This window comes from Theropithecus gelada, chromosome X, assembly GCF_003255815.1.
Source record: "Theropithecus gelada isolate Dixy chromosome X, Tgel_1.0, whole genome shotgun sequence".
Lineage (NCBI taxonomy): Eukaryota > Metazoa > Chordata > Mammalia > Primates > Cercopithecidae > Theropithecus > Theropithecus gelada.
This window is the reverse complement of record NC_037689.1, coordinates 2,618,562-2,644,028: the sequence shown is the minus strand read 5'-3', so window position 1 is coordinate 2,644,028 and position 25,467 is coordinate 2,618,562. Positions and strand designations below refer to the sequence as shown.

General features: G+C 36.2%; 1 protein-coding gene and 1 pseudogene across 3 annotated transcripts in view; one reads left to right on the top strand and one right to left on the bottom strand.

Moving 5' to 3' along the window:
* The first annotated feature begins 9,379 nt into the window (after positions 1 to 9,379).
* Positions 9,380 to 25,467, top strand: part of NBDY (negative regulator of P-body association) — a 79,055-nt gene continuing 62,967 nt past the window's right edge. Inside the window, exons 1-2 of one of the 2 annotated variants that reach the window (XR_003117585.1) lie at positions 9,380 to 9,696; positions 12,146 to 12,282. Coding sequence is in view for 1 of the 2 variants with exons in the window: in XM_025373177.1 (XP_025228962.1) it covers positions 9,461 to 9,667 (207 nt within the window). In the remaining variant the exon portion in view is untranslated. The remainder of the gene's footprint in view (positions 9,697 to 12,145; positions 12,283 to 25,467) is intronic. The other variant, XM_025373177.1, reaches the window with a different exon arrangement.
* On the bottom strand, positions 17,209 to 17,693 carry LOC112616178 (annotated as a pseudogene). The gene has a single exon (XR_003117584.1). The product of XR_003117584.1 is annotated as a cytochrome b-c1 complex subunit 7 pseudogene (transcript).

Genomic DNA, 25,467 nt, shown 5'->3' with positions numbered 1-25,467 from the left:
GACAAGTTTTCAGCCTTCGTTGCCCACTGCCTAGAAACAAACTCAGTGCTGTGGAGGGTAGGGGGCACAGTGAGAGTGACACCAGCCTTTTGGGTTGTGTGGATCCTAGGTGATGCCTGTAACTGCCAGCTGTCCGCCACTTCCGGGACAACCTGTATGACACAACAGAGGCAGCCATAATTCTGGGAACATAGCTCTATTGACCTGGGAACCACAACCTTATTCCTTATTCCTCACAGCAGCCACATCAAGCCCTGCCCAAGGAGAATCTGAGCTCAGACAGGCCTAACCTTGCCTCCACCTGATGGTCCTTCCCTACCCATGCTAGTAGCTGAAGACAAGGTCATAATCTCTTGGGAATTCTAAGGACCTGTCCACCACCGAATCCTCCCCTATACTACCATAGCTGATCCTCTCTTGAAAGCACCACTTCCTGGCAGGAGGCCAACTAGTACAAAACTAGTGCATTAAACAATTACAACTAAGGAGCCTCACAGAGTCCAGTTTACTCTCCTGCCACCTCCACTGGAGAAGGTGCAGGTATCCACAGCTAAGAGACCTGAAGATGGTTCATATCACAGGACTCTGCAGACACCCCCCAGTACCAGCCCAGAGCATGGTAGCCCTGCTGGGTGGCTAGATCCACAAGAGAAATAAAAATTACTACAGTTCAGCTCTCAAAAAGATATATCCCTAGGAAAAGGGGGAGAGTATTACATCAAGGGAGCACCCCATGGGACAAAAGAATCCGAACGCCAGCCTCAAATCTCAGATCTTCCTTCAGACATAGCCTACCCAAATGACAAGGAACCAGAAGAAAAATTCTGGTAAGATAAAACAAGATTTTTAGCAACCCCCCAAAAATCACATTAGTTCACTAGCAATGGATCCAAGAGGAAATGGTATGAAGAAGAAATCCTTGAATTGTCAGAAAAAGAATTCAGAAGGTCGATCATTAAGCTAATCAAGTAGACACCAGAGAAAGGTGAAGTCCAACTTAAGAAAATCTTCAGTGAAATGGATAGCATAAATATAAAACAATCACAACTTCAGAAATAAAGGAAAAACTTAGAGAAATGCAAAATGTACTGGAAAGTCTTAGTAATAGAATCAAACAATCAGAAGAAAGAACCTCAGAGCTCATACACAAGGTTTTCAAATTAACCCAATCCTACAAAGACAAAGAAAAATAATTTTAAAAAATGAACAAAGCCTCCAAGAAGTTTGGGAATATGTTAAATGTCCAAACCTAAGAATAATTGGTGTTCCTGAGAAAGAAGAGAAATTCAAAGTTTGAAAAACATATCTGAGGGATTCATCAAGGAAAACTTCCCTAGCCTTGCTAGAGATCTAGATGTCTAAATACAAGAAGCTCAAAGAACACCTGGAAAATTCAACACAAAAAGATGATTGCCTAAGCACATAGTCATGAGTTTATCTAAAGTAAGGATGAAGAAAAGAATCCCAAAAGCTGTAAGCCAAAAGAACCAGGTAATCTATAAAGGAAAACCTATGAGATTAACCACAGGTTTCTCAGCATAAACCCTACAGGCTAGAAGGGATTGGGGCCCTCTATTCAGCTTTCTTAAACAAAACAATTATCAGCCAAAAATTTTGTATTCAGTGAAACTAAGCTTCATAAATGAAAGATAGATACAGTCTTTTTCAGACAAACAAATGCTGACGGAATTTGCCACCACCAGGCCAGCACTACAAGAACTCTAAAAGGAGCTCTAAATCTTGAAACAAATCTTGGCAACATATCAAAACAGAACCTCTTTGAAACACAAATTCAACAGGACCTAAAAAACAAAAATACAATAAATGAATAAATAAATAAATAACCAAGATATTCAGGCAACAAATAGCACAATTAAGAAAATAGTACCTCACATCTTAATGTTAACATTGAATGTAAATGGCCTAAGTGATCCACTTAAAAGATATGGAATTGCAGAATGGATAAGAATTCACCAACCAACTATCTGCTGTCTTCAGGAGACTCACCTAACACATAAGGAAACAAATAAACTTAAGGTAAAGGGATTGAAAGAGATATTCCATGGAAATGGACACCAAAAGTGAACAAACTTTAAAGCAGCAGTAGTTTTAAAAGACAGAGAGACATTATATAATGGCCTTGTCAAACAGGAAAATATCACAATCTTACATATGTATGCATCTAACACTGGAGCTCCCAAATTTATAAAACAATTACTATTAGACCTAAGAAATGAGGTAGAGAGCAACACAATAACAGTGGAGAACTTCAATATTTCACTGATGGCACTAGACAGGTCATCAAGACAGAAAGTCAACAAAGAAACAATAAATTTACAGTATATCCCAGAATAAATAAACTGAACATATATTTACAGAACATTCTATGCAACAACCACAGAATATACATTCTATAAATCAGCACATGGAACTTTCTCCAAGACAGACCACATGATAGGCCACAAAACAAGTTTCAATACGTTTAAGAAAATTGAAATTAAATCAAGTATTCTCTCAGACCACAGTGAAATAAAATTGAAAATCAACTCCAGAAGGAACCTTCAAAACCATGCAAATACATGGAAATTAAATAACCTGCTCCTGAATGATCAGTGGGTCAACAATGAAATCAAGACGGAAATTAAAATATTCTTTGAACTGAACAGTAATAGTCGCACAATCTATTGCAACATCTGGGATAGAGCAAAGATGGTGCTAAGAGAAAAGTTTATAGCCTTAAATGCCTATATCAAAAAGTCTGAAAAGTACAAATAGACAATCTAAGATCACACCTCAAGGGAATAGAAAAACAAGAACAAACCACACCCAAACCTAGTAGGAGAAAAGAATATAATGAAGATCAGAGCAGAACTAAAAGAAATTGAAACAAAAAAATTCAGAAGATTAAATGAAATAAAAAGCTGTTTTTTTAAAAAAAATAAAATAAAATTGTTCGATCATTAGCAAGATTAACCAAGAAAAGAAGAGAGAAGATTCAAATAAGCTCAATTAAAAACAAAAATGAGAGATATTACAACTGACACCACAGAAATACAAAAGATCATTCAAGACTACTATGCAAACATTTACGTGCATGAACTAGAGTACCTACAGGAGATGGATAAATTTCTGGAAATATGCAACCCTCCAAGCTTAAATCAAGAAGAATCAGAAACCCTGAAGAGACCAATAATAAGTAGAGAGATTGAAATGATAATTTTAAAAATTACCAACAACAACAAAAAAGTCCAGGAACAGACAGATTCACAGCTGAATTCTATCAGACATTCAAAACAGAATTGGTACCAATCTATTGACACACTGTTCCACAAGATAAAGAGAAACTCCTCCCTAAATCACTCCATGAAGTCAGTATCACCCTGATACCAAAACCGGGAAAGGACATAACAAAAAAAGAAAACTACATACCAACATCTCTGATGAGCATAGATGCAAAATTCCTTAAGAAAATACTAGTTAACCAACTGCGTGCGGTGGCTCATGCCTGTAATTCCAGCACTTTGGGAGGCCGAGGCGGGCAGATCACGTGAGGTCAGAGTTTGAGATTAGAATGGCCAACATGGAGAAACCCTGTCTCTACTGAAAATATAAAAATTAGCCAGGCATGGTGGCAGATGGCTGTAATCCCAGCTACTCAGGAGGCTGAGGTAGTAGAATCGCTTGAACCCAGGAGGAGGAGGTTGCAGTGAGCCAAGATTGTGCCATTGCGCTCCAGCCTGGATGACATAAGCGAAACTCCACCTCAGGAAAAAAAAAAAGAAAAAAGAAAGATAGAAAGACAGAAAGAGAGAAAAGGAAGGAAGGAAGGAAGGAAGGAAGGAAGGAAGGAAGGAAGGAAGGAAGGAAGGAAGGAAGGAAGGAAGGAAGGAGGGAAGGAAATAGTAGATAACCGAATCCAGCAACATGTCAAAAAGATAATCCACCATGATCAAGTGGGTTTCATTCCAAAGATGCAGGAGGATGCTTTAACATAGGCAAATCAATAAATGTGATACACTACATAAACAGAATTAAAAACAAAAATCACATTATTATCTCAATAGATGCAGGAAAAGCATTTGACAAAATCTAGCACATATTTGTGATTAAAACCCTCAGCAAAATCGGCATACGAGAGACATACCTCAATGTAATAAAAGCCATCTATGACAAACCCACAACCAACATAATACTGAACGGGGAAAAGTTGAAAGTATTCCATGAGAGAACTGGAACAAGACAAGGAAGCCCATTCTCACCACTTCTATTCAACATAGTACTGAAAGTCCTAGCCAGAGCAATCAGACAAGATAAAGAAATAAAGGCTATCCAGAGCAGTAAAGAGAGAGTTGAACTGTCACTGTTTGCTGATGATATGATTGTATACTGAGAAAACCCTAAATACTTCTCCAAAAAGCTCCTAGAACTGATAAATTAATTCAACAAAGTTTCAGGATACAAGATTAATGTACACAAATCAGTAGCTTTGCTATACACCAACAGTGACCAAGCTGAGGACCAAATCAAGAACTCAACCCTCTTTACAATGGCTGCAAAATAAATAAATAAACAAAATACTTGGAAGTATACCTAACCAAGGAGGTGAAAGACCTTTACAAGGAAAATTACAAAATACTGCTGAAAGAAATCATAGATGACACTAATAAATGGAAACACATCCCAGGCTCATGGATGGGTAAAATCTAATATTGTGAAAATGACTATACTGCCAAAGCAAGTACAAATTCAATGCAATTTCCATCCAAATAACACCAACATTCTTCACAGAAAGAAAAAACAATTCAGCCCACATAGCCAAAACAAGACTAAGCAAAAAATAGAAATCCCGAGACATCACATTACCTGACTTCAAACTATACTATAATGCCACAGTCACCAAAACAGCATGGTACTGGTATAAGAATAGGCACATAGACCAATGGAACAGAATAGAGAATCCAGAAATAAACCCAAATACTTACACCCAACTGATCTTCAATAAAGCAAACAAAAACATAAAGTGGGAAAAGGACACCCTAATCAACAAATGATTCTGGGATAATTGGCAAGCCACATGTAGGAAAGTGGAACTGTATCCTCATCTCAGGTTATACAAAAATCTACTTAAGATGGATCAAGGACTTAAATCTAAGACCTGAAACTATAAAAATTCTAGAAGATGGCCGGGTGCGGTGGCTTATGCCTGTAATCCCAGAACCTTGGAGGCCAAGGTGGGTGGATCACCTGAGGTTGGGAGTTTGAGACCAGCCTGACCAACATGGAGAAATCCCATCTCTACTAAAAATACAAATTAGCCGAGCGTGGTGGCGCATGCCTGTAATCCCAGCTGCTTGGGAGTCTCAGGCAAGAGAATCGCTTGAAACCGGGAGGCAGAGGTTGCAGTGAGCCGATATCGTGCCATTGCACCCCAGCCTGGGCAACAAGAGCAAAACTCCGTCTCAAAAAAAAAAAAAAAAAAACAGAAGATAACATCTATAAAACCCGTCTATACATTGGCCTAGGTAAAGAATTCATGACCAAGAACCCAAAAGCAAATGTGACAAAAACAAAGATAAATAGGTTGAACTAAATACAAAGATAATAGGTGGGAATATTAAAACAAAAACCAAGATAATAAGTGGGACTATTAAACTAAAGAGCCTCTGCACAGCAAAAGGAAGAGTGAGCAGAGTAGACAGACAACCCACAGAGTGGGAGGCAGTTTTCGCAATCTATGCATCTGACAATGGACTAATATCCAGAATCTACAATGAACTCAAACAAATCAATAAGAAAAAATAACAAACAATCCCATCAAAAAGTGGGCTAAGGACACGAATAGACAGTTCTCGAAAGAAGATATACAAATGACCAACAAGCATAAAAAACTGCTTAACATCACTCATGATCAGGGAAATGCAAATCAAAACCACAATGCTATACCACCTTACTCCTGCAGGAATGGCCATAATCAAAAACTCAAAAAAATAATAGATGTTGGTGTGGATGCCATTGAAAAGGAACACTTCTACAATGCTGGAGGGAATGTAAACTAGTATAAACACTATGAAAAACAGTGTGAGGATTCCTGAAAGAACTAATAATAGAACTACAATTCGATCCAACAATCCCACTACTACACATCTACTCAGAGGAAAAGTCATTATATGAAAAAGATACTTGCACATGCATGTTTATAGCAGCACAATTCACAATTGCAAAACTATGGAACCAGCCCAAATGCCCATCACACGAATGGTTAACAAAATTGTTATATATATATGATGGAATACAACTCAGCCATAAAAACAAACGGATTAATGGCGTTCGCAGCAAACTGGATGGAACTGGAGAGTATTATTCTAAGTGAAATAACTCAGGAATGGAAAACCAAGCATCGTATCTTTTCACTCGTAAGTGGGGTCTAAGATACGAGGACGCAAAGGCATCATAATGATAAAATAGACTTTGGGAATTCAGGGAAAGGGTGGGAGGGGCATGAGGGATAAAAGACTACAAACTGGATTCAGTGTATACTGCTAGGGTGATGGGTGCACCAAAAGCTCACAAATCACCACTAAAGAACTTACTCATGTAACTAAATACCACCTGTTCCCCAAAACACCTATAGAAATAAAAAAATTTAAAAATTAAAAAAACTTTAAAAAGAAAAGCTAATTTTCAAAAGAAATCAAATTAATCAACCAACTTCTCAATTTAAAAAACTAAATGAAAACAGTTTACTATCACTCAAAGGTGGGTTTAGTTTTATTTTCTATTGTCATCTTTTGAGCATTGTAAGTTATGAAAGAGAGTTGGATCTATAGCACTTCCCACATAGGCCTCTATGTTCCTTCAACCTAACAGTGCCCTCTTCTGGCTTCATGATTCACATTCAGCTGATTCATTGATGTTGGAAAAATGTTTAACGTGAAGATGATGGGAAAAAAACCTGTTTTGAAACCTGGAATAACAAAGGTTTTAGGTCTCCTTTTTAATATAATGAAAACAAACAAAATTCCAGTTGCAAGTATAATAGTGATTTCCAGCAGCTGGAAGGAGGGTAAAATGGAGTTGTTTGATAGGTATGGCAAAGTTCTGGAGATTGGTTGTACAACAATGAGAATATACTTTACCTTATTGAACTGTACATTTAAAAAATGTTAAGATGGTAAAGTTTATATTATGTATGCTTTACCACAAAGCATAAAAACAAACAAACAAATAAATAAATAAATAAATAAATCTAACTGTGGTATAAATAGTCCATGTTGATAGAAGCAGCTCTAAATTGGGACTGTTTTCACCTCAAGTCAAATGTTTACCATAAATTAAACCTAGCTGGAGTTGATAAAATTTTTAATTCCTGTTACTTTACTAACTAGGCGCATATTTCTCTAAATTTGCTAAAATTATCGCTACTGAACAACTTAATTGCAACTCTTAATGTCTTTAGTCTTGAAGATTTAGAGACCTATGTAAAAAGACTGTGAAATTGTTACTTCATTTACTTTAATAAATAATAAAATATTCTTCAGTTTCTAAAAAATGAAGACTCCAAGGTCTGACTTGTATATCTGAGTGGAAGGCATAACATTTCACTGAGATGAAAGAAAAAAAAAAAACTAGGAAAGGAGCAAATTTGGTGGATTAAGGATAGACCAATGGTTCTCAACTGGGGACAATTGTGTACCCCAGGGACATCTGGCAATGTTTGGAAATCTTTTTGGTTATCACAACTCGAGGAGTAGGGAGTAGTACTGGCATATAGTTGGTACAGGCTTAGCTTAGGACATTGCTAAATGGTAAACTCTGGCTACCACTACAAAGATAGATTTGGCCTCAAATGTCAATAGCACCAAGGTTGAGAAACTGGGTTAGAATCTTCTTCGCTGACTTTGACCACTTTTTCTCAGCATTTGCAGCAGACTTCTTTTCTTCTATCTGTCTCTAATTACTCAATATTCTGTTTTTAGCTCAATTATCTTTTCTTTAGATTTTCTCTTGGGAATATCATCCATTCTCTTGTTTTTAACTATCACCTCTATGTTGCTGACTCCCATATCAGTATGTCTAGTTCCAACTACTCTTCTAGCTCTAAAATATTGCCTCTCTCAATACCTCCCTCACATCTTTTCATTAAGCTACAGCTACATCTGACTTTTCTGTCTTTATTAGTAGCATTTGGTACAAAACCACGGGGTCATTTATTTCCCAAATTTTTAGAGTACCTAATTTGTGTAAAGGGCTGTGCTGGTTACTTGGAGGAAGGTAGAAGGGTGGAGATAAGATAGTTATAGTAGTAAATGCTTTACATGTATTATCCCTGGTTATGGAAACACTTTTGCAAGGAAAAAATTATGGCCTGGAAACCAAAGTTCCAGGAATTTAAATAATTACTTAAAGAGCTCAGAGCTTGTAAACAGCAGAGTTTAATAGGCACTTCTACTCTGGCATTAAGGACTAAGCTCTCTCCATTTAAAACAACAAAAAACAAACAAACAAACAAACAAAAAACACTGAGGACAAAGCTGAAAAAGTGTGATCTAGTTTGTCCATAGCTAAAGGGAGACGGATGTGTAGGCTATTTTAATAATGAAGGTCTAAGAAGTTCCAGAAGCCTTTTCTTCTGAGACACGTGGTACTTTCTTCTGGTTACCATAAATCATAGAATATAACATATCATCAATGGTAAGATGGGTCATTATTTTCCATACCTACAAGAAAGGAAAAAAAAGCTGTCAACTAAAGTATAGTGTACCATCAATTGTTAGGTCGCAGAGATTTCTTAGATATTCAAATTTGGGGAAAAATATAGTAAGCCTTCAAAAATTACAAATTTGCTTAAAAAAAATAAAGAAAAAATGATCTTAGATTCTATGACATACGGTGAATTCGTTTTCCACATTCAATTTCCATGGTTAGTGCTAGTGTGCTATTCTGCACTTTAGTCAACTTACATGTTTGCATATTTCTTTTTAAATATTTGTAGCTATTTTCATAGCTCTGTGATGTGCATCTGCAGCTGGCTTGTAAAGCTCTTCAATAATTTCTTTGGTTACCGCCCACCCCTGCATCCCTCCCACTCATATAAGCCATTCAGAGTTTACTACTTAAAGGTAAACTTGAATTTCTTCTCATCTTAAAATTGCATAAATTATATGAAATTCTCAATAAATTTATTTACATTTGGTGGGGGTGGGGCGCGATGGAAAAACACTATGTTAAATAATAACATCGGTTTTTAACACCCATCCTAATAGAAACGTTAAAATAGAATGGGGTAGGGAGGAGGGGTGGAGGCGGAGAAGGGATGTACGTCTCAGGATACAGGAAATACGGTAAGAGCGAAACAGGAGGAAGCCAGCTCCGTGCCTGGAGGGGACCCGCCGCCATCTCAGGTCTCTTGGCTTTGCCAGGGCCCACCGGAGAAAACTGAGGCCCCGTTTCTATCATCCTTATGGGAGACCAACCTTGTGCCTCCGGGAGATCCACTCTCCCACCTGGAAACGCACGGGAAGCCAAGCCTCCAAAAAAGCGCTGCCTCCTCGCTCCGCGTTGGGATTATCCGGAAGGAACTCCCAACGGAGGTAGTACCACTCTACCCTCCGCACCTCCTCCTGCATCAGCCGGCCTGAAGTCGCACCCTCCTCCTCCGGAGAAGTAGAGAAATAAATTTCTCCCACCGTAAACCAGGTCAGATTCTTTCTCATCTAGGTCGTCTAGGCTCTTTGAAACTTATTTGTGCATTCTCACAGATATCCTTCCCCTTTTCCCTGTTTTTTCCATGATTTCAAAATAGAAGAACATGCAGGGATTAAGCAGCTCTTTCACAAAATACGCTTGAGTGAAATGATGGATATTTAATGACATTAAATAATTATTTTTAATATTTTAGATGAAATACTTGTAGTTACATTTTCTAAGAAATAGACTTGAATGTTCTGATTTGCTTGAAAGTAAGTCATTGGTGCCAAGGGGGAGGGAAGGTGTAATAAAAATGTTCATGAGTTGATAATTTAAAGCTGGATGATGTATATGTGGGGATTTATTGTATTATTCTCTCTACTTTTGCGTGCCTTGGAGAAATTTTTTATTTAAAAAAACGATGCCTGGTTCAAGACCAATAACAAGCATCTATTGAAGGCCAGCCTTCCGAAGTGTATGTCTTTCTCTGTGTAAGGCAGGAGAGTTGAATAATTTTTTTTTTTAAAGCAACAATGTGATAGTCAAATCCAAGTGCCATAATGTTTGCTTGTTCAAGGTATTCAGGAAGGGTGGAGGATGGACAAGTCACTGCCTGGTAGTAATCATGAGCTATCAAAAAGGAGGGGGTGGGGCAGACGCGGTGGCTCACGCCTATAATCCTAGCATTTTGGGATGCCGAGGCGAGCAGATTAGGTCAGGAGTTCGAGACCAGCCTGGCCAACACGGTGAAACCTCGTCTCTACTAAAGTTAGAAAAATTAGCCAGGCGTGATGGTGGACACCTGTAATCTCAGCAGCTCTGGAGGCCAAGGCAGGACAGTCGCTTGAACCTGGAAGGCAGTGGTTGCAGTGAGCCGAGATCACGCCATTGCTCTCCAGCCTGGGAGACAATAGCAAAAAACTACGTCTCAAAAAAAAAAAAAAAAAAGGAAGGAGGAACTTTGGGTGGACCTTAAAGGTTGAGTGACATCTGCCATGTGGAGGAGCAGGGAATGCTTTTCAGTCTGAGGGTTTCCAGAGAAAAGGCAGAGTTCTTCTGGAAACAGCTTGGCTATAATTTTGAATCTACAAGAAGGACTTAGGAGGTGAAGATAAAGTGCTTCAGGGCCTTAAATGTTATGCTGAGCGTATACTTCATTCCAATATCCATCAGGCGATACTATTTGTATTTTAAGATTCCTATTCTTACTATCAGAAAAGGAATCTCTGATATTTAGATGAACTTTATAGAATGCAAAATATAAAACTGAATCTGACCCAAGTTTTATAGATCCTTTTAATTCAAAGGAGAGAAGCATCTTTTTTTCATTCGTGCAGTAAACCTTTATGAAGCCCTTGCAATGGGTAGGAATTATTCTGAGAGCTATAGGGGATGGATGGCCAAGGCCTAGTACATAGTAGGAGTGAAACAGATATTTCAATAAATAAATCAATGAATGATGGGACAGCATTGGTGACCAAAGAAGTTTTAGACATTGGGTTCGTTGGTAATGCATAGAAAAAAAAAAATAGAGCTCTATTTTACTTGAAAGCATCTCCCTGTCATTCCACACAGCTTTACTGCTCACATGTTTACAAACTCTATTCAAAGGGGTGGTGGAGCGGAGGGTTGCAGGGTGTAGGGATAATATTGCGCAGATAGAAAACAAAAGAGCAACCCCCGGCGCAGTGGCTCACGCCTGTAATCCCAGCACTTTGTGACGCCGAGATGGGCAGATCACTTGAGGTCAGGAGTTCGAGACCAGCCTGGCCAATATGGCGAAACCCGTCTCTACTAAAAGTAAAAAAAAAAAAAAAAATTAGCCGGGCATGGTGGTGTGTGCCTGTAATCTCAGCTACTCGGCATGCTGAGGCAGGAGAATCGCTTGAACCCAGGAGGTGGAGGTTGCAGTGAGCCGAGATCGTGCCACTTCACTCCAGCCTCGGTGACAGAGCAGGACTCTGTGCAAAAAATAAATAAATAAACAATTTTTAAAAATATAAAGAAAAAAAAAGAAAAGAAAAGCACAAAACAATAAGTGCAAGAACTACGTAATTTCCCCTCCAAGTGATTCAAATCACTGAAAATTGTAATAATAGCCAATATTTACTAAAGATTTATGTGCCAATTTTCTAAAGGGCTTTGCGTGTTATCATTTATTTAATCACAACTCTACTAGAGAAGTTTGTATAGGCCAAGGGAAGTCATATGACTTGCCACAAGTTACACAGCACAAAGTGGCTGAGCTGAGCTTTGAACCCAGAACATTTGATTCCAGAGTTTATGCTCTAAACTACTATATAATACATCCTTTCTAATACTATGTATACAACTGTTTTATAGGAATATGTCATTGAAATTGAGGTAGGGGAAGGATAATGATTTGAGGAGACCAGAGGACAAAGAGATGGACAAAAACAGAAAAAATGATGTCACAATATTTTTTATTATTTTTCAGTCTTTGAACGATTGCAGTATGACTCCATTTCCCTGGTGCATTCATATAATAGTTCACCTGGTGAAAATAATGAAGACTATTTACAATGCTACCCTGCTTTTTCTGATGTCCTGCACCTGGAAGTTGTGCTTTTTAAGGTAATCTCTTTACCAAAAATTATTCGGAGGAGGAAGAGAAAAAAAATAGTTGGTTTTGACACATTTAAAAGTAGCCAAACAAAACATAAAAAGATAGCAGCAAATGATAAAATTGAAACTGTATTCTACATTATATGAAAACATATTCATAATAATAGTATAATCTGAAGAAATGCTTTGTTAGATTCACTTGTAATTACCTTATAGTTTCTATTATTACTGTGAAATATGCCATCTTTTTAACTATATCTTCTAATTGCTTCTAGTAAATGGGAATATGATTAATATTTTTGTATATTGATTTTATATGCTGTAACCTTCTTAAATTCTATTTATTCTAATAATTTATAGATTTTCTTGGATTATCTGTTAATTAATTATGTTTTGAATCATGACAGTTTCTTTCCAATATTTCTTTAGCTTGTATTACTGTGCTAGCTAGGATCTTCGGTACAAAGAGGAACAATATCATTGGTAGAGGATTTCCTTATTTTGTTCCTAAATTCTACAAAAGTTTCACCTCTTTTAGTAGATTGTCTTTCTCAAGTTAAGAACTTTTGTTATATTCCTAGTTTGCTGAGAGGTTTTATTACAAATATTATGAAGTTTTTTCCCGTCTATATGTACTGCCATGTTCATATCCTTTTTTTCACCATTAATATCACACTGTGACCATGAGGTAAATTACAGTAATCAATTTTCTAATGTATTTCTTGCTTTTGCTTTCATCAAGCCTCATCATTGGATATTTTGTTTCCTATTTTAATCATTTTGACTTTTATTTTTCTATTGAAATTTCTTCTACTTTGCTTTTGTTGTTCTTTTTCTAATTTATTGAGTTGGATCTTTAGCTTCTTAATTTTCAATGTTCTTCTGTAAAATAAGAATTTAGAACTATAAATTTTCTTCTACCACTTTAGAAATATTTCACAGGCTTTTATATATAGTATTTTTATCATTCAACATTTATTATTTTTAAATTTCTCTTATAATTTTTTTGACCCATGAGTTTTTTTTTCAATTTGTAATCATATGGGATTCCTTTTTTAAAAATTGTATTATGAAATCATTACTCCCATTCTAGTTTAATTTTATCTTTTTTTCTGCTTTAATTTTTTTGATATCTATAGATTTTATTATGTGCTCCTTATATAGTCATCTGGTATGTTTAAAGAGTGAGCAATCATATAAAAGGAAATATGGTCATAACTGATTGAAGTAATAAAATCCTGAAACTAAATAACTCATAATTAATTGCACAACATATATTAGATTTCATTACATCAGTATACAGCTTAGTAGTAAGGTCTCCTAATGGCCATAAACCTCTAAGGTGTTGTCATCCTGAAAAATGAAGGAGGAGAGAGAGTTATTGGGGTGCTAAATGGAGAAATCTTCCATAGTGCTGGTGTGATGTATCCTAAGTTGTAAAGTTATAGGGCATCGCCACCTAGTGGCAGAATTTCATGCCTTAAAGGGACTGTCCTTGTTTTCCAAGGAGCAATGTGTCTTGTTCACTTTCTAACCATCCCTCTCTGATGCTGTCCTTCCTAAAATCCATGCCTCCTCCCACACAGTGTAAACCCATCTGCTTTTCATCCATCAGTCTGTCAAGGATTTGGTTATGCCAATTTTTATGTTCACCCAACTTTTTAATTCCAAGTACTTTGGTTATTTTCAAAGCTACACACAGGATGCCCATATTTTTAAAACTCCATCCTATTTGTGAAGGATCATTACTTTGGGCTTTGGCCCAGTTTTTATTCTTACTGCTGAATCTTTTCATAAGTCAAAATTAGTGCAGAGTTAATGCTTTAAAAGGGAGTCCTTAAAGTAAACAGCTAAATGAAATAATTACCAAAATGTACACTTTGGATGTATTAAGATTCTAGAATTTAAAAACAGGAAAAGGTCCCATTAGTGAAAATTCCATCACTAACCTTTTGGTACCACTTGTAGAGCATCACATAAATATTCAGACCATGATAGCTCAGTGCAGGAATGTTACCAAATATTTCCATGCAATCTGGAACTAGGACCAGAGTTGGCAATTGGGGGTCTGAAGTCCCAACATCCCTTATGCTGCTTCCTACACCTTGACAACAGGAAAGCTGAGTGATGCTAGGTAGTGCACTAAAACAGTGAACGTAAGCCAGCCATCTGTTTTTCGCAAAGTATAGTAAAATAGAAAAACAGAACATAGACCACTTCAGAGTACAAACATATCCTTCTTCAAGATTTAGGAAAACCATACATTCAAAACCAATCTCAAACTTTAAACAATAAAAGATATCAAACATTTTAAACTGTACAAAGCAAATTAGCAAGATTTTAATGTTGGCAGTTTTAAAATGTCACCTATCCAAAACACAAAACAGGGAGATAGCCAAGTCTTAGCTCCATCCTAATCAAAGCTGTCATGCAGATCCAGTTCCACTCTTCTCATCTCCAGCAGGTACTCACTCAAGCAGGTGACACCCAAGGGGAGTAGACGGACCAGAAACAAGAGTGCCACATAGAAGGAAGAAGAGAGGGGACCTTGAACCTTAGCTACTGGTTAGCTATTCAACTTTGATGATATTCAGCATTTTCCCAAGTTATTCTTTCTCGCTTCTCATCACATAATTTACATTATGCATACTATGTGCCAGAGACTGTTAGTGCTTGACATGTAGTCAGTTAATTTTCACAACTGTGTAAAGTAGGTTTCTATCATTAGCTCTATCTTAGGGCCAAAGAAACAGAAGCACAGAGAGGTTAAATTGTATTCCTAAAGCACTACACAGTTAGCAAATAGATTCAGACCTGTACAATCTAACCCAGAATTAGCTCTGAATCACTCTACCATTCTGTCTACAGGACGACAAGCCTGTGTGTTTCAGGCACTCTCATGGTGATTTTTCACACAGGACAGCTTTTGATAATAGAAAGGCCCTCTCTTTCAAATGAAAGGACTTCACTGATGGATTAACAAATTCTCACCCATTCACCTATGTGAGCGAAATACTAGATCTACTTTCTTAGTCTTCATAACAAGCAGGACGATAACCGTAATTTATAATCAATACAAAACATTGATTTAGTGTTCAAAGAACTTTTGCACACTTGTTCTCATTTAGACGAGTGAAGTAATCTGGAGACATAGAATAGGCATTCACTTTGGCTTTAGGAAGAACTTTCACAAAATCAGAGGTTGCCCTACATAATACCACACTTTTTACCTTGAGCAGGTAGATAGCCTGGGGGTTCCGTTATACCTTAATCTTAGTCCATTCTATTTGTTCCCCTGTCCTTCAGCAGTGCCCTTAGACTTGCTTTAAACATTAATCGCATTCGTAAGCATGGTTTCTAGGGTCAGAACCCAGCCTCCCTCCACCCACCCAGCTCCCTACACACCTTGACAGTGCTTTTTGAGATGCCTCAGTTCTAGTCTCCTTGTAATTGTGCACAGTACATGTCTGAACAAATAAACCAGAGTCCTGCAAAAGTGATCTTGAAATCACAATTAAAAGAACCTTTGGAGAGATCTACTCAGGAAAATTTTCTGAATAGACAAATGCTTTTAAAGGGGATTCTAGACAGTCCATCTTCTCTGCCTCCTTCTGCAAAGTAGGACTACACTAAAACCTTGTCACAGTGTGACCTGAGCAAAACCATTATCAAGTGATCTAGTCATCTTGAACCAGACAGAAGAAAATTGACATGATTTCAAGATAGGTTTGGAAAAATAATCTGACTAGCAAAAAAAAAAAAAAGGGGGAGGGTGGGATTCTTAGGGAACTTAAGAGGCTTAATATTTTAGCAAAAATTTAAAGATGCTCTTTATGATACACACATTTCTCATTGCTTTACAAATTTTAAATGTAACTCAAATTTGTTTTTCACACCGTTTTGTTATTTGAGGTGTAAAGCATTCCTGCCGCACACAGCAATGACTTGTCCTGGAAAACCAGGGAGGCTGCAGGTCCTACTGTTCCTTCTCTACTAGCTGTGGCTCCAGACTCTCACCTCCACCAAAGAAAGCATTTCAGAATTTAGGAGTGGAAATGATGACAACATTGAATAATTCTAATTTTTTCTTTTTTTTTTGAGATGGAGCCACTGTCGCTCAGGCTGAAGTGCAGTGGCGCGATCTAGGCCCACTGCAACCTCCACCCCCGTGGACAAGCAGTTCTCCTGTCCCAGTCTCCCGAGCAGCTGGGACCACAGGCGCCCGCCACCACGCCCGGCCAATTTTCCGCATCCCTCGTAGAGATGGGGTTTCACCATGTTGGCCAGGGTGGTCTCGAATTCCTGACCTCAGGAGATCCACCCGCCTCAGCCTTCTACAGCGCTGGGACCACAGGCATGAGCCACCGCACCTGGCCAGTGATTCTAATTTATATTTTTAAAAATTACCTTACAATCTTAAAACTTTTAACTGATTAGTATCCAACCCTTAAACTTTATAACAATCATTTCCAAAGTGGAAAAGTCACTGGGATATGGGGACAAGTATGATTTGTCTTTGTACTTTTATTTTTCTAGTGTCTACTTTTTATTTTCTAGTCTACATGTTAGCACAGGAGTATATATATTACTTAAGTATACCTATGTTGGGGTGCATACATAATTTCTTTTTAAATGATAGGATGCAAAATCAAATCTATTCAGATAGCAGTGAAGAGGCTGTTTCTGAATCCTGGCAAACTAGGGGATGCATACCCCCTTCTTTTATTTAGTAGCTTCCATAAGGATGTAACTTACTGAAGTTATATCCTTCCATAAACTGATAGGCTATCTAACCAGTGAGGAAAACTGATAAAGTGGCCTCTGAGCTCCAGAAAGCACTTAAACACGACTGAAAATATCTTGAAAGTTTGGAAAACAAATTTAACAGTAAATGGATTCAGTAGTTATTCAGTATAAGGTTTGGAATTCAAAAACTCCAGCCATTACAATAGACATTTATTTAAAGTAAAACATCTGCAGACCAAATAATTCTTAACATTGTTTGTTTCAGGTTTGACCATCTTCATAACAGCTGCATCCACAGACTTCAACTACTTGATTACTTCTTTGCCCATTCTTCTCTTTCTTTTCTTTCCCGAATAACCTCTTTCAGATACAGTTCAAGGTAGAAATTTTCCTCTTCATATTTGGTCCACTGCTCTTTAGGCAAGATCTGATGCTTCATGGTCAGGTCCAGTGCCCTCTTAATGTGAAACATCTTGTCATTATAAAGGTTCTCAGGAAGCCTTCTTATGGCTTGTTTTATGTCTTCATCCTCATATATTGTATCATCTCGCATTAACCTCAGTTTATTGAATCCTGCAGCATTGTAATACCATTTTTTAATACGATCCAGCCACTTGCCTGATGCTGAAATGGCCTGCTTGCCAGCCATTTTGACTTGCTTTAATTTTTTTTAATCCTTCTTATAACAAGATACAAAAATTATACATTGGCTGCTCATCCCAACAGAATTTGGCAATAGAAAACATTTTCTTTCATTAAATACATAGAAAAAGTGTGGTTATTGATATTGATGTAGTTATTATTGAATTTTGTATTCATGTTTTTAAATTTTTTATTTTTATTTAATTTCACACTTGAAAAACTGGGAATATTACAAAGAACTCCCAAAGTGCCCTTTACCCAAATTCACCAATTAACATTTTATCACGTTTGCCTTATCATTCTGTTTTTCTCTTCCTCTCCTTCTCCTTCTCCTATTTGATAGTAATTTGCAAATATCATTCTCCTTTACCTCTTAATATGTCAGTATGTATTTCCTCAGAGTGATGATTCCCTCTTATACATCCTCAGTAAATGTGTCACAATCAAGAAATTTGACATTGTTTCAATATTATAATCTACGCCATATTCCAATGTTATCAGTTGTCCCAATAATGTCTTTTATGGTTATTTTCTTTCCTTGGTCAAAGTGCTAATCCAAGATGATGCGTTGCATTTACTTGTCATGTCTCTCCAGTTTTTAATATGGAACAATTCCTTGACCTTTCTTTGTCTTTTATGTGTGTAGAAAAACAAACTCAGCTTCTGTCATTATATTCTCACAACCCCACTTCTGACGCTGATTGTGTGGAAAAAAACAGTTTTTCTTTGGCTCTTGTACCACAACAACCAACACAGAAAACTTGTGACCAAATGTATTGGGATTTCTTCTCACCAACAAGCAAGTAAACAATTCTGTAGTGGACACCAGCTGAGTGTTCTCCAATCCAATTCAATTCTGAAGCTATCTTCCTGCAGAAAGTATCAGATCCCACAGACTGAGGGCTTAGTCCCACGAGACTGCCTCAACTTTAGACATCAGTTTCAAATCTGGGCCTCTGGACCTTTTAACTGACCTGCTTCAAGTTAGGGTTCCCGCAACCCCTCTCTTTAGGCTCAAATAATTTGCTAGAAAAACACACAGAACTCAGGGAAACACTTACTTACATTTACCCCTTTATTCATAAAGGGTATTTTAAAGGCTACATATAAACAGCCAGATGAAGAGATACATAGAGTGAGGTCTGGAAGGGTACTGAGTACAGGAGCTTCCATTCCTGTGGAGTTGGGGTGTGCCACCCTCCTGGCATATGGATGAGTTATTTTTCACCTTTCTACAATCCTCCACAAATTCAGTTGTACTTTGTCCTCTTGTGCTTTTTATGAAGACTTCATTCGATAGGCACTAATGAAACATGAACAGCCATGTAGAAATGTGACTGGACTAAAGGGTATGATCTAATACCAATAGACTTGGTGGAGAAACCCAGCAAGGCTTGCCTGTTCAGATTCTTCTTGGCTTCTTTGTGCAGCATTCCTTCCTCCTGGGTATGGGGCAGGACTCTTTCTGAAATGGGGGTCTTATGACCCACAGTCAAACTAGATAGGTCAGAGAATTTCTTTACATCCAGCTCCAAGAAAGAAAGCCGGGTGAAGATTAGAGTGTATTTTTAGTTTCTATGGCTTGCCTTTGGGAGAAAAAAAAGCAGGTAAAAGGAGGGCAGGAGAAAGAGATTCTGTTTTCTGAATCCTAAAGTGCCCCAACATTATACATATATATACATACATATATATATATATATATATATATATAGACTGTCTCTCACTTTTATTTCTCTGAAGCTGTTTCAAAGCTGCTTCAGGAACCAAAGACAAAAGACCAAATACTTTAACAAAAGATGTGCTTATTATTTTAGTCGCCTAAGAAATAACAAGAGATTTGGGAGTTATGAGCCAGGAACCATGGACAATTTCAATATATATATCACAATATCACACATTGGCAATTGGCTCTTGTGTAAATATAGGACACTTATTTCATAGATTGTCCTTTAATTTAAATTTGTTTGCCATTTCCCCATTATTTAGAGTACGCATATTAGCAAAAGCACCACAGAAGTGAAATGTTGTTCTCAGGGCATCATATTGGTGGCACATGATGCTGGTTTGACCCTCTAGTAGTAAAGTTAACTTTGATTACTTGGTTAACATTGTGAATAGTTGCTAGATTAATCCACTTTACAGTTACAATTTTCCTCTTTATAATTAATGATTTTGCTGGGGATACTTTGAGACTGTGTAAATATCCTGTTCCTCATTAACTATCATCCACTAGTTTTCAAATCCATTGATAATTCTTGACTGAATCAGATATTGCTATGATGAATGCAAAATGGTGATTTTCAAATTCCATCATTTTTATTACATTTATTAGTTTATATTCTACATCAATGTAGAGCTTTTTCTCCATGTATTTGTTTATTAATTACTTTGGACACATAGATTTTTACTTTATTTTTAAAATACCCTGTTGTTATTATTTATTTTAATACCCAAATTGTCTCAGATTTAGTGACTGGCTGCCCATTTAAGTTGGCTCACCTGTCTTTTGACATGTCTCATCATTCTTAAACACACATTTTACTTACTTTAAAATTTTTTTACTTCCTTACTTTCAGGCTTGTGTTTTACTTCCTACCCCATTAATCATTTCTTTCTGGAGACAGTATTTAGAAACTAAGTCATTGTATATAGCTGTGTTTTAGCTTAACGTTTTGTTATTTTCCATTTAAGAGACAATATTGCTTATGTGATAATGATTATTTAATGTTTGTTGAAACTTGCTTTATGTCCCAGAGAACATGATCAACTAATGTTTTATGTGTGCCTGGAAAGACTGTGTATCTGATTTTTGCATGTAGTGTTCTGTTCATTAAATTTAATTGTGTTGTTTAAATCTTCTCTATTCCTAAGTTTTTTGTTTGCTGGACCTATCAGTTACCGAGAGAGTTAAAATCTCCCACTGTATTTATGGATTTGTCAAATTATTACACTTTTGACAATTTTTGCTTTGTACACTTGAGGCATTGTTAGTATGTACATACAAGTCTAGAATAGGTACATATTTTACAATTTTAGGAACTCTTTTTATCTTTTTGAATGTAAGATTTTTTGTTTGCTGGGTCTTTTAAATTTTTTTTAAACCTTTCTGGGTACCTAGTAGTTGTATACATTTATGGGATATATGAGATGTTTTGATACATGCGAAGTGTAATAATCACATCATGTACAATGGGGTGTCCATTATTTGAAGCATTTATCCTTTGTGTTACAGACAATTTAATTATACAGTTATATTATTATTGACTATAGTCACCTTGCTGTCCTATCAAATAATAGGTCTTATTCATTCTTTTTTCTTACCCGATAACCATCCCCACTCTCCCCCACCACCCATTACCCTTCCCAGTCTCTGGTAACCATCCTTCTACTCTCTATCTCCATGAGTTCAATTGTTTTGATTTTTAGATTCCACAAATAAGTGAGAACATGTGATGTTTGTCTTTCTGTGCCTGCCCCATTTCACTTAATATAATGATCTCTAGTTCCATCCGTGCTGTTGTAAATAACTAGATCTCATTCTTTCTTATGACTGATTAGTACACCACTGTGTATATGTACCATATTTTCTTCATTCATGTATCTATTGGTGAACACTTTGGTTGCTTCCAAATCTTAGCTGTTGTAAACAGTGCTGCAACAAACATGGGAGTGCAGATATCTCTTTGATAATACTGATATCCTTTGTTTGGAGTATATACCCAGCAGTGGGATTGCTGGATCATATGGTAGCTCAATTTTTAGTTTTTTGAGGAATCTCCAAATTGTTCTCCATTGTGGTTGTACTAATTTACATTCCCATCAACAGTGTACAAGCATTCCCTCCTCCTCACATTCTCGCCAGCATTTGTTATTGCCTGTCACTTGGATATAAGCCGTTTTATTGAAGTGAGATAATATTCCATTTTAGTTTTGATTTGCATTTCCCTGATGATCAACTATATTGAGTACTTTTTCACATTCCTGTTTGCCATTTGTATATCTTCTTTTGAGAAATGTCTATTCAAATCTTTGTCTCAATTTTGATCAAATTATTAGATTTTTTTCCTATTGAGTTGTTTGAGCTCCTTATATATTTTGGTTATTAATTTCTTGTCAAAAGGGTAGTTTGCAAATATTTTCTCCCATTGCACCTTTACTTTGTAGACTGTTTCCTTTGCTGTGCACACACTTTTTACTTGATATGATCCCATTTGTTCATGTTTGCTTTGATTGCCTTTGCTTGTGGGGTACTAGTTAAGAATTTTTTGCCCAGACCAATGTCCTGGAGACTTTTTCCTGTATTTTTTTGTTGTAGTTTCATAGTTTGAGGTGTTAGACTTAAGTCTTTAATACATTTTGATTTGATTTTTGTATATGGCAAGAGATAGCTATCTAGTTTCATTCTTCTGCATATGGATATCCAGTTTTCCCAGCACCATTTATTGAAGAGACTGTCTTTTCCACAGTGTATGTTCTTGGCACCTTTGTGGAAAATGAGTTCTTTAGGTGTGTGGATTTGTTTCTGAGTTCTCAATTATCTTCCATTCGTCTATGTGTCTGTTTTTTGTGACAATACCATGCTGTTTTGATTACTGTAGTTCTGTAGTATAGTTTGAAGTCAGGTAATATGATTCCTCCAGTTTTGTTCTTTTTGCTTAGGATAGCTTTGGCTATTCTGGGTCTTTTGTGGCTCCGTATAAATTTTAGGATTCTTTTTTCTATTTCTATGAAGAATGTTTTTTTGTATTTTGATAAGTATTGCACTGAATTTGTAGATTGCTTTTTTGCAGTATGGACGTTTTAACAATATTGATTATTTCAATTCATGAACATGGACTATCTTTCCATTTTTTTTGGTGTCCTCTTCAATTTCTTTCATCAGTGTTCTACAGGTTTTATTACAGAGATCTCCCACTTCTTTGGTTGAGTTAATTGCTAGGTATTTAATTTTATGTTTGACTATTGTAAGTGGAATTATTTTTAAATTTCTTTTTCAGATTGTCCAATGCTGGCATAGGGAAATGCTACTGATTTTTGTATGTTGACATTGTATCCTGCAACTTTACTGAATTTATCAGTTCTTATAGTTTTTTGTGAAATATTTATGCTTTTCCAAACACAAGATCAAATCCTCTGCAAGCAAGGGTAATTTGACTTCTTCCTTTCCAATTTGGATGCCCTTAATTTCTTTCTCTTGTCTGATTGCTCTAACTAGGACTTGCAGTACTATGTTGAATAACAATGGTGACAATGGGCATCCTTGTCATGTTTCAGATCTTAGAGGAAAGACTTTCAGTTTTTCCCCATTTGGTATGATACTAGCTGTGGGTCTGTTATATATGGGTTTTATTATGTTGAGGTATGTTCCTTCTATACCCATTTTTTAAGGTTTTTATCATGATGGCATGTTGCACTTTATCTAATGCTTTTTCGGCATCAAGTGAAATGACCATATGGTTTTTGTCCTCCATTCTGTTGATACTATATATCACCATTGTTGAACCATCCTTCCATCCCAGGGATAAATCCCACTTGGTCATGATGAATAATCTTTTTAATGTGTTGTTGAATTTGATTTGCTAGTAGTTTGTTGAAGATTTTTGCATCAATATTTATCAGAGATAGTGGCCTGTATTTTTTTATTTGTTTTTGTCTGATTTTGGTATCAGGCCTCGTGGAATTAGTCTGGAAGTATCCCTTCCTCCTGTATTTTTCAGAATAGTGTGAGTAGGATTGGTATTAGTTCTTTAAATATTTGGTAGAATTCAGCAGTGAAGCCAGCAGGTCCCAGGCTTTTCTTTACTGGGAGACTTTTTATTACAGCTTTAATCTTGTTACTTGTTATTGGTCTTCTCAGGTTTTGGATTATCTTTGTGGTTCAGTCTTGATATGTCATATGTGTAGAGGAGTTTCTCTATTTAGTCTAGATTTTCCACTTTATTGGCATATAGTTGCTCATAGTTGCCATTAATGATCCTTTGAATTTCTGCAGTATCAGTTGTAATCTCTCCTTTTCATCTCTGGTTTTATTTATTTGGATCTTCCCTCTTTTTTTCTTAGTCTGGCTAAAGGTATGTCAATTTTGTTTAACATTTCAAAACACCAACTTTTTATTTTATTTACTTATTTTATTTCTTATTGTTTTCTTCATTTCAATTTCATTTATTTCTGCTCTGGTGTTTATTATTTCTTTTCTTCCTCTAATTTTGAGTTTAGTTGGCTCTTGCTTTTCTAGTTCTTTAAGATTCATTATTGGGTTCTTTATTTTAAGTTTTACCTTTTTTTTGTTTAGGCACTAAATAACTAAACTTATATATAACTAAACTTTATAGCTATAAACTTCCCTCTTTATAGCTATAAACTTCCCTCCTTTTGCTGTATCCTATAGGTGTTTGTATGTTGTGTTTCCATTATCATTAGTTTCAATAAATTTTTCAATTTTCTTCTTGGTTTCTTCATTGACCCACTGCTTATTTAGGAACATATTGTTTAATTTCCAGGTATTTGTATAGTTTCCAAAATTCTTGTTATTGATTTTTATTTTTATTCCATTGTGATCAAAGATGCCTGATATTATTTCATTTTTTTTAATGTTTTAAGACTTGTATCGTGACCTAACATATGGTCATGTGACCTAACATAGTGGCTTTAGAGAATGATCCATGTGCTGAGGAAAAGAATGCATATTCTGCAGCCATTGGATGAAATGTTCTGTAAATATCTGTTAGGTTCATTTGGTCTATAGTACAGATTAAGTCTGATGTTTCTTTGTTGATTTTCTGTTTGGAAGACCTGTCCAATGTTTCCTTGCTGTTAACATAGTTACTCCACCTTTCCTTTTTTGGTGGCATTTCTTTTTCCATTCTTTTACTTACTCACTTTTTTTCTTTCTTTTATCTTTTACAAAATGTTCTGCCAAAAAAATCAATGCATGAATTTTTTTGTTTCTGAATTTACCGATAGAATTTATAATTAGTATTAAGGATAAGCTTTATATATCCAAACATTATCTTTCTTTACTAATTTTTTATTTTATAGAATTTAAACTCTACAGAAAAGTCAAAAGATATCTTTCATATATTGTAGCGCCATTCTTATCCAAGGCGGATACTTTCCAAAATCCCCAGTGGATGCCTGACATGGAGAGTAATTAATCCTATATACACTATGTTTCTTTCCTATACATATATATGTATGATAAAGTTAAATTTATAAGTTAGGTACAATACAAGATTAACAACAACAATAATAAAATAGAACAATTATTACAATATTCACAGTTTCACGGATAGAAGACTCATTCTTACAACAGGTCTTAGCAACTTCAACATATGATTTTTTTTCTTCCCTTATTAAGTTGAAAAGTTTCTCCTTTTCACTTAAAGGAAACACTTTACAGCTTCTCTTTAGCATATGTGAACTACCAGCATTATCATTCTTACACTTTGAGGTTACTATTAAGTGAAATAATGATTACTTGAACACAAGCACTGTGATACTGCAACAGTTTATTGGATAACCAAGATGGCTAGCAAGTGACTGAAGGGTGGGTAAGGAATATAACATTGATATGCTGGACAAAGGGATGATTCACGTCTAGAGCAAACATGAGATTTCATCACACTACTCACAATGGTGTGAAATTTAAAACTTATGAATTGTTTATTTATGGAATTTTCCATTTAATATTTTCAGACTGCAGTTAATCATGGGTAACTGAAACCGTGGATGAGGGGGGACTACTTTAGATTCATCAGTGCATCAATTTGGCTACATATGGCCTATCTCTCTTTCTAAATACTATAT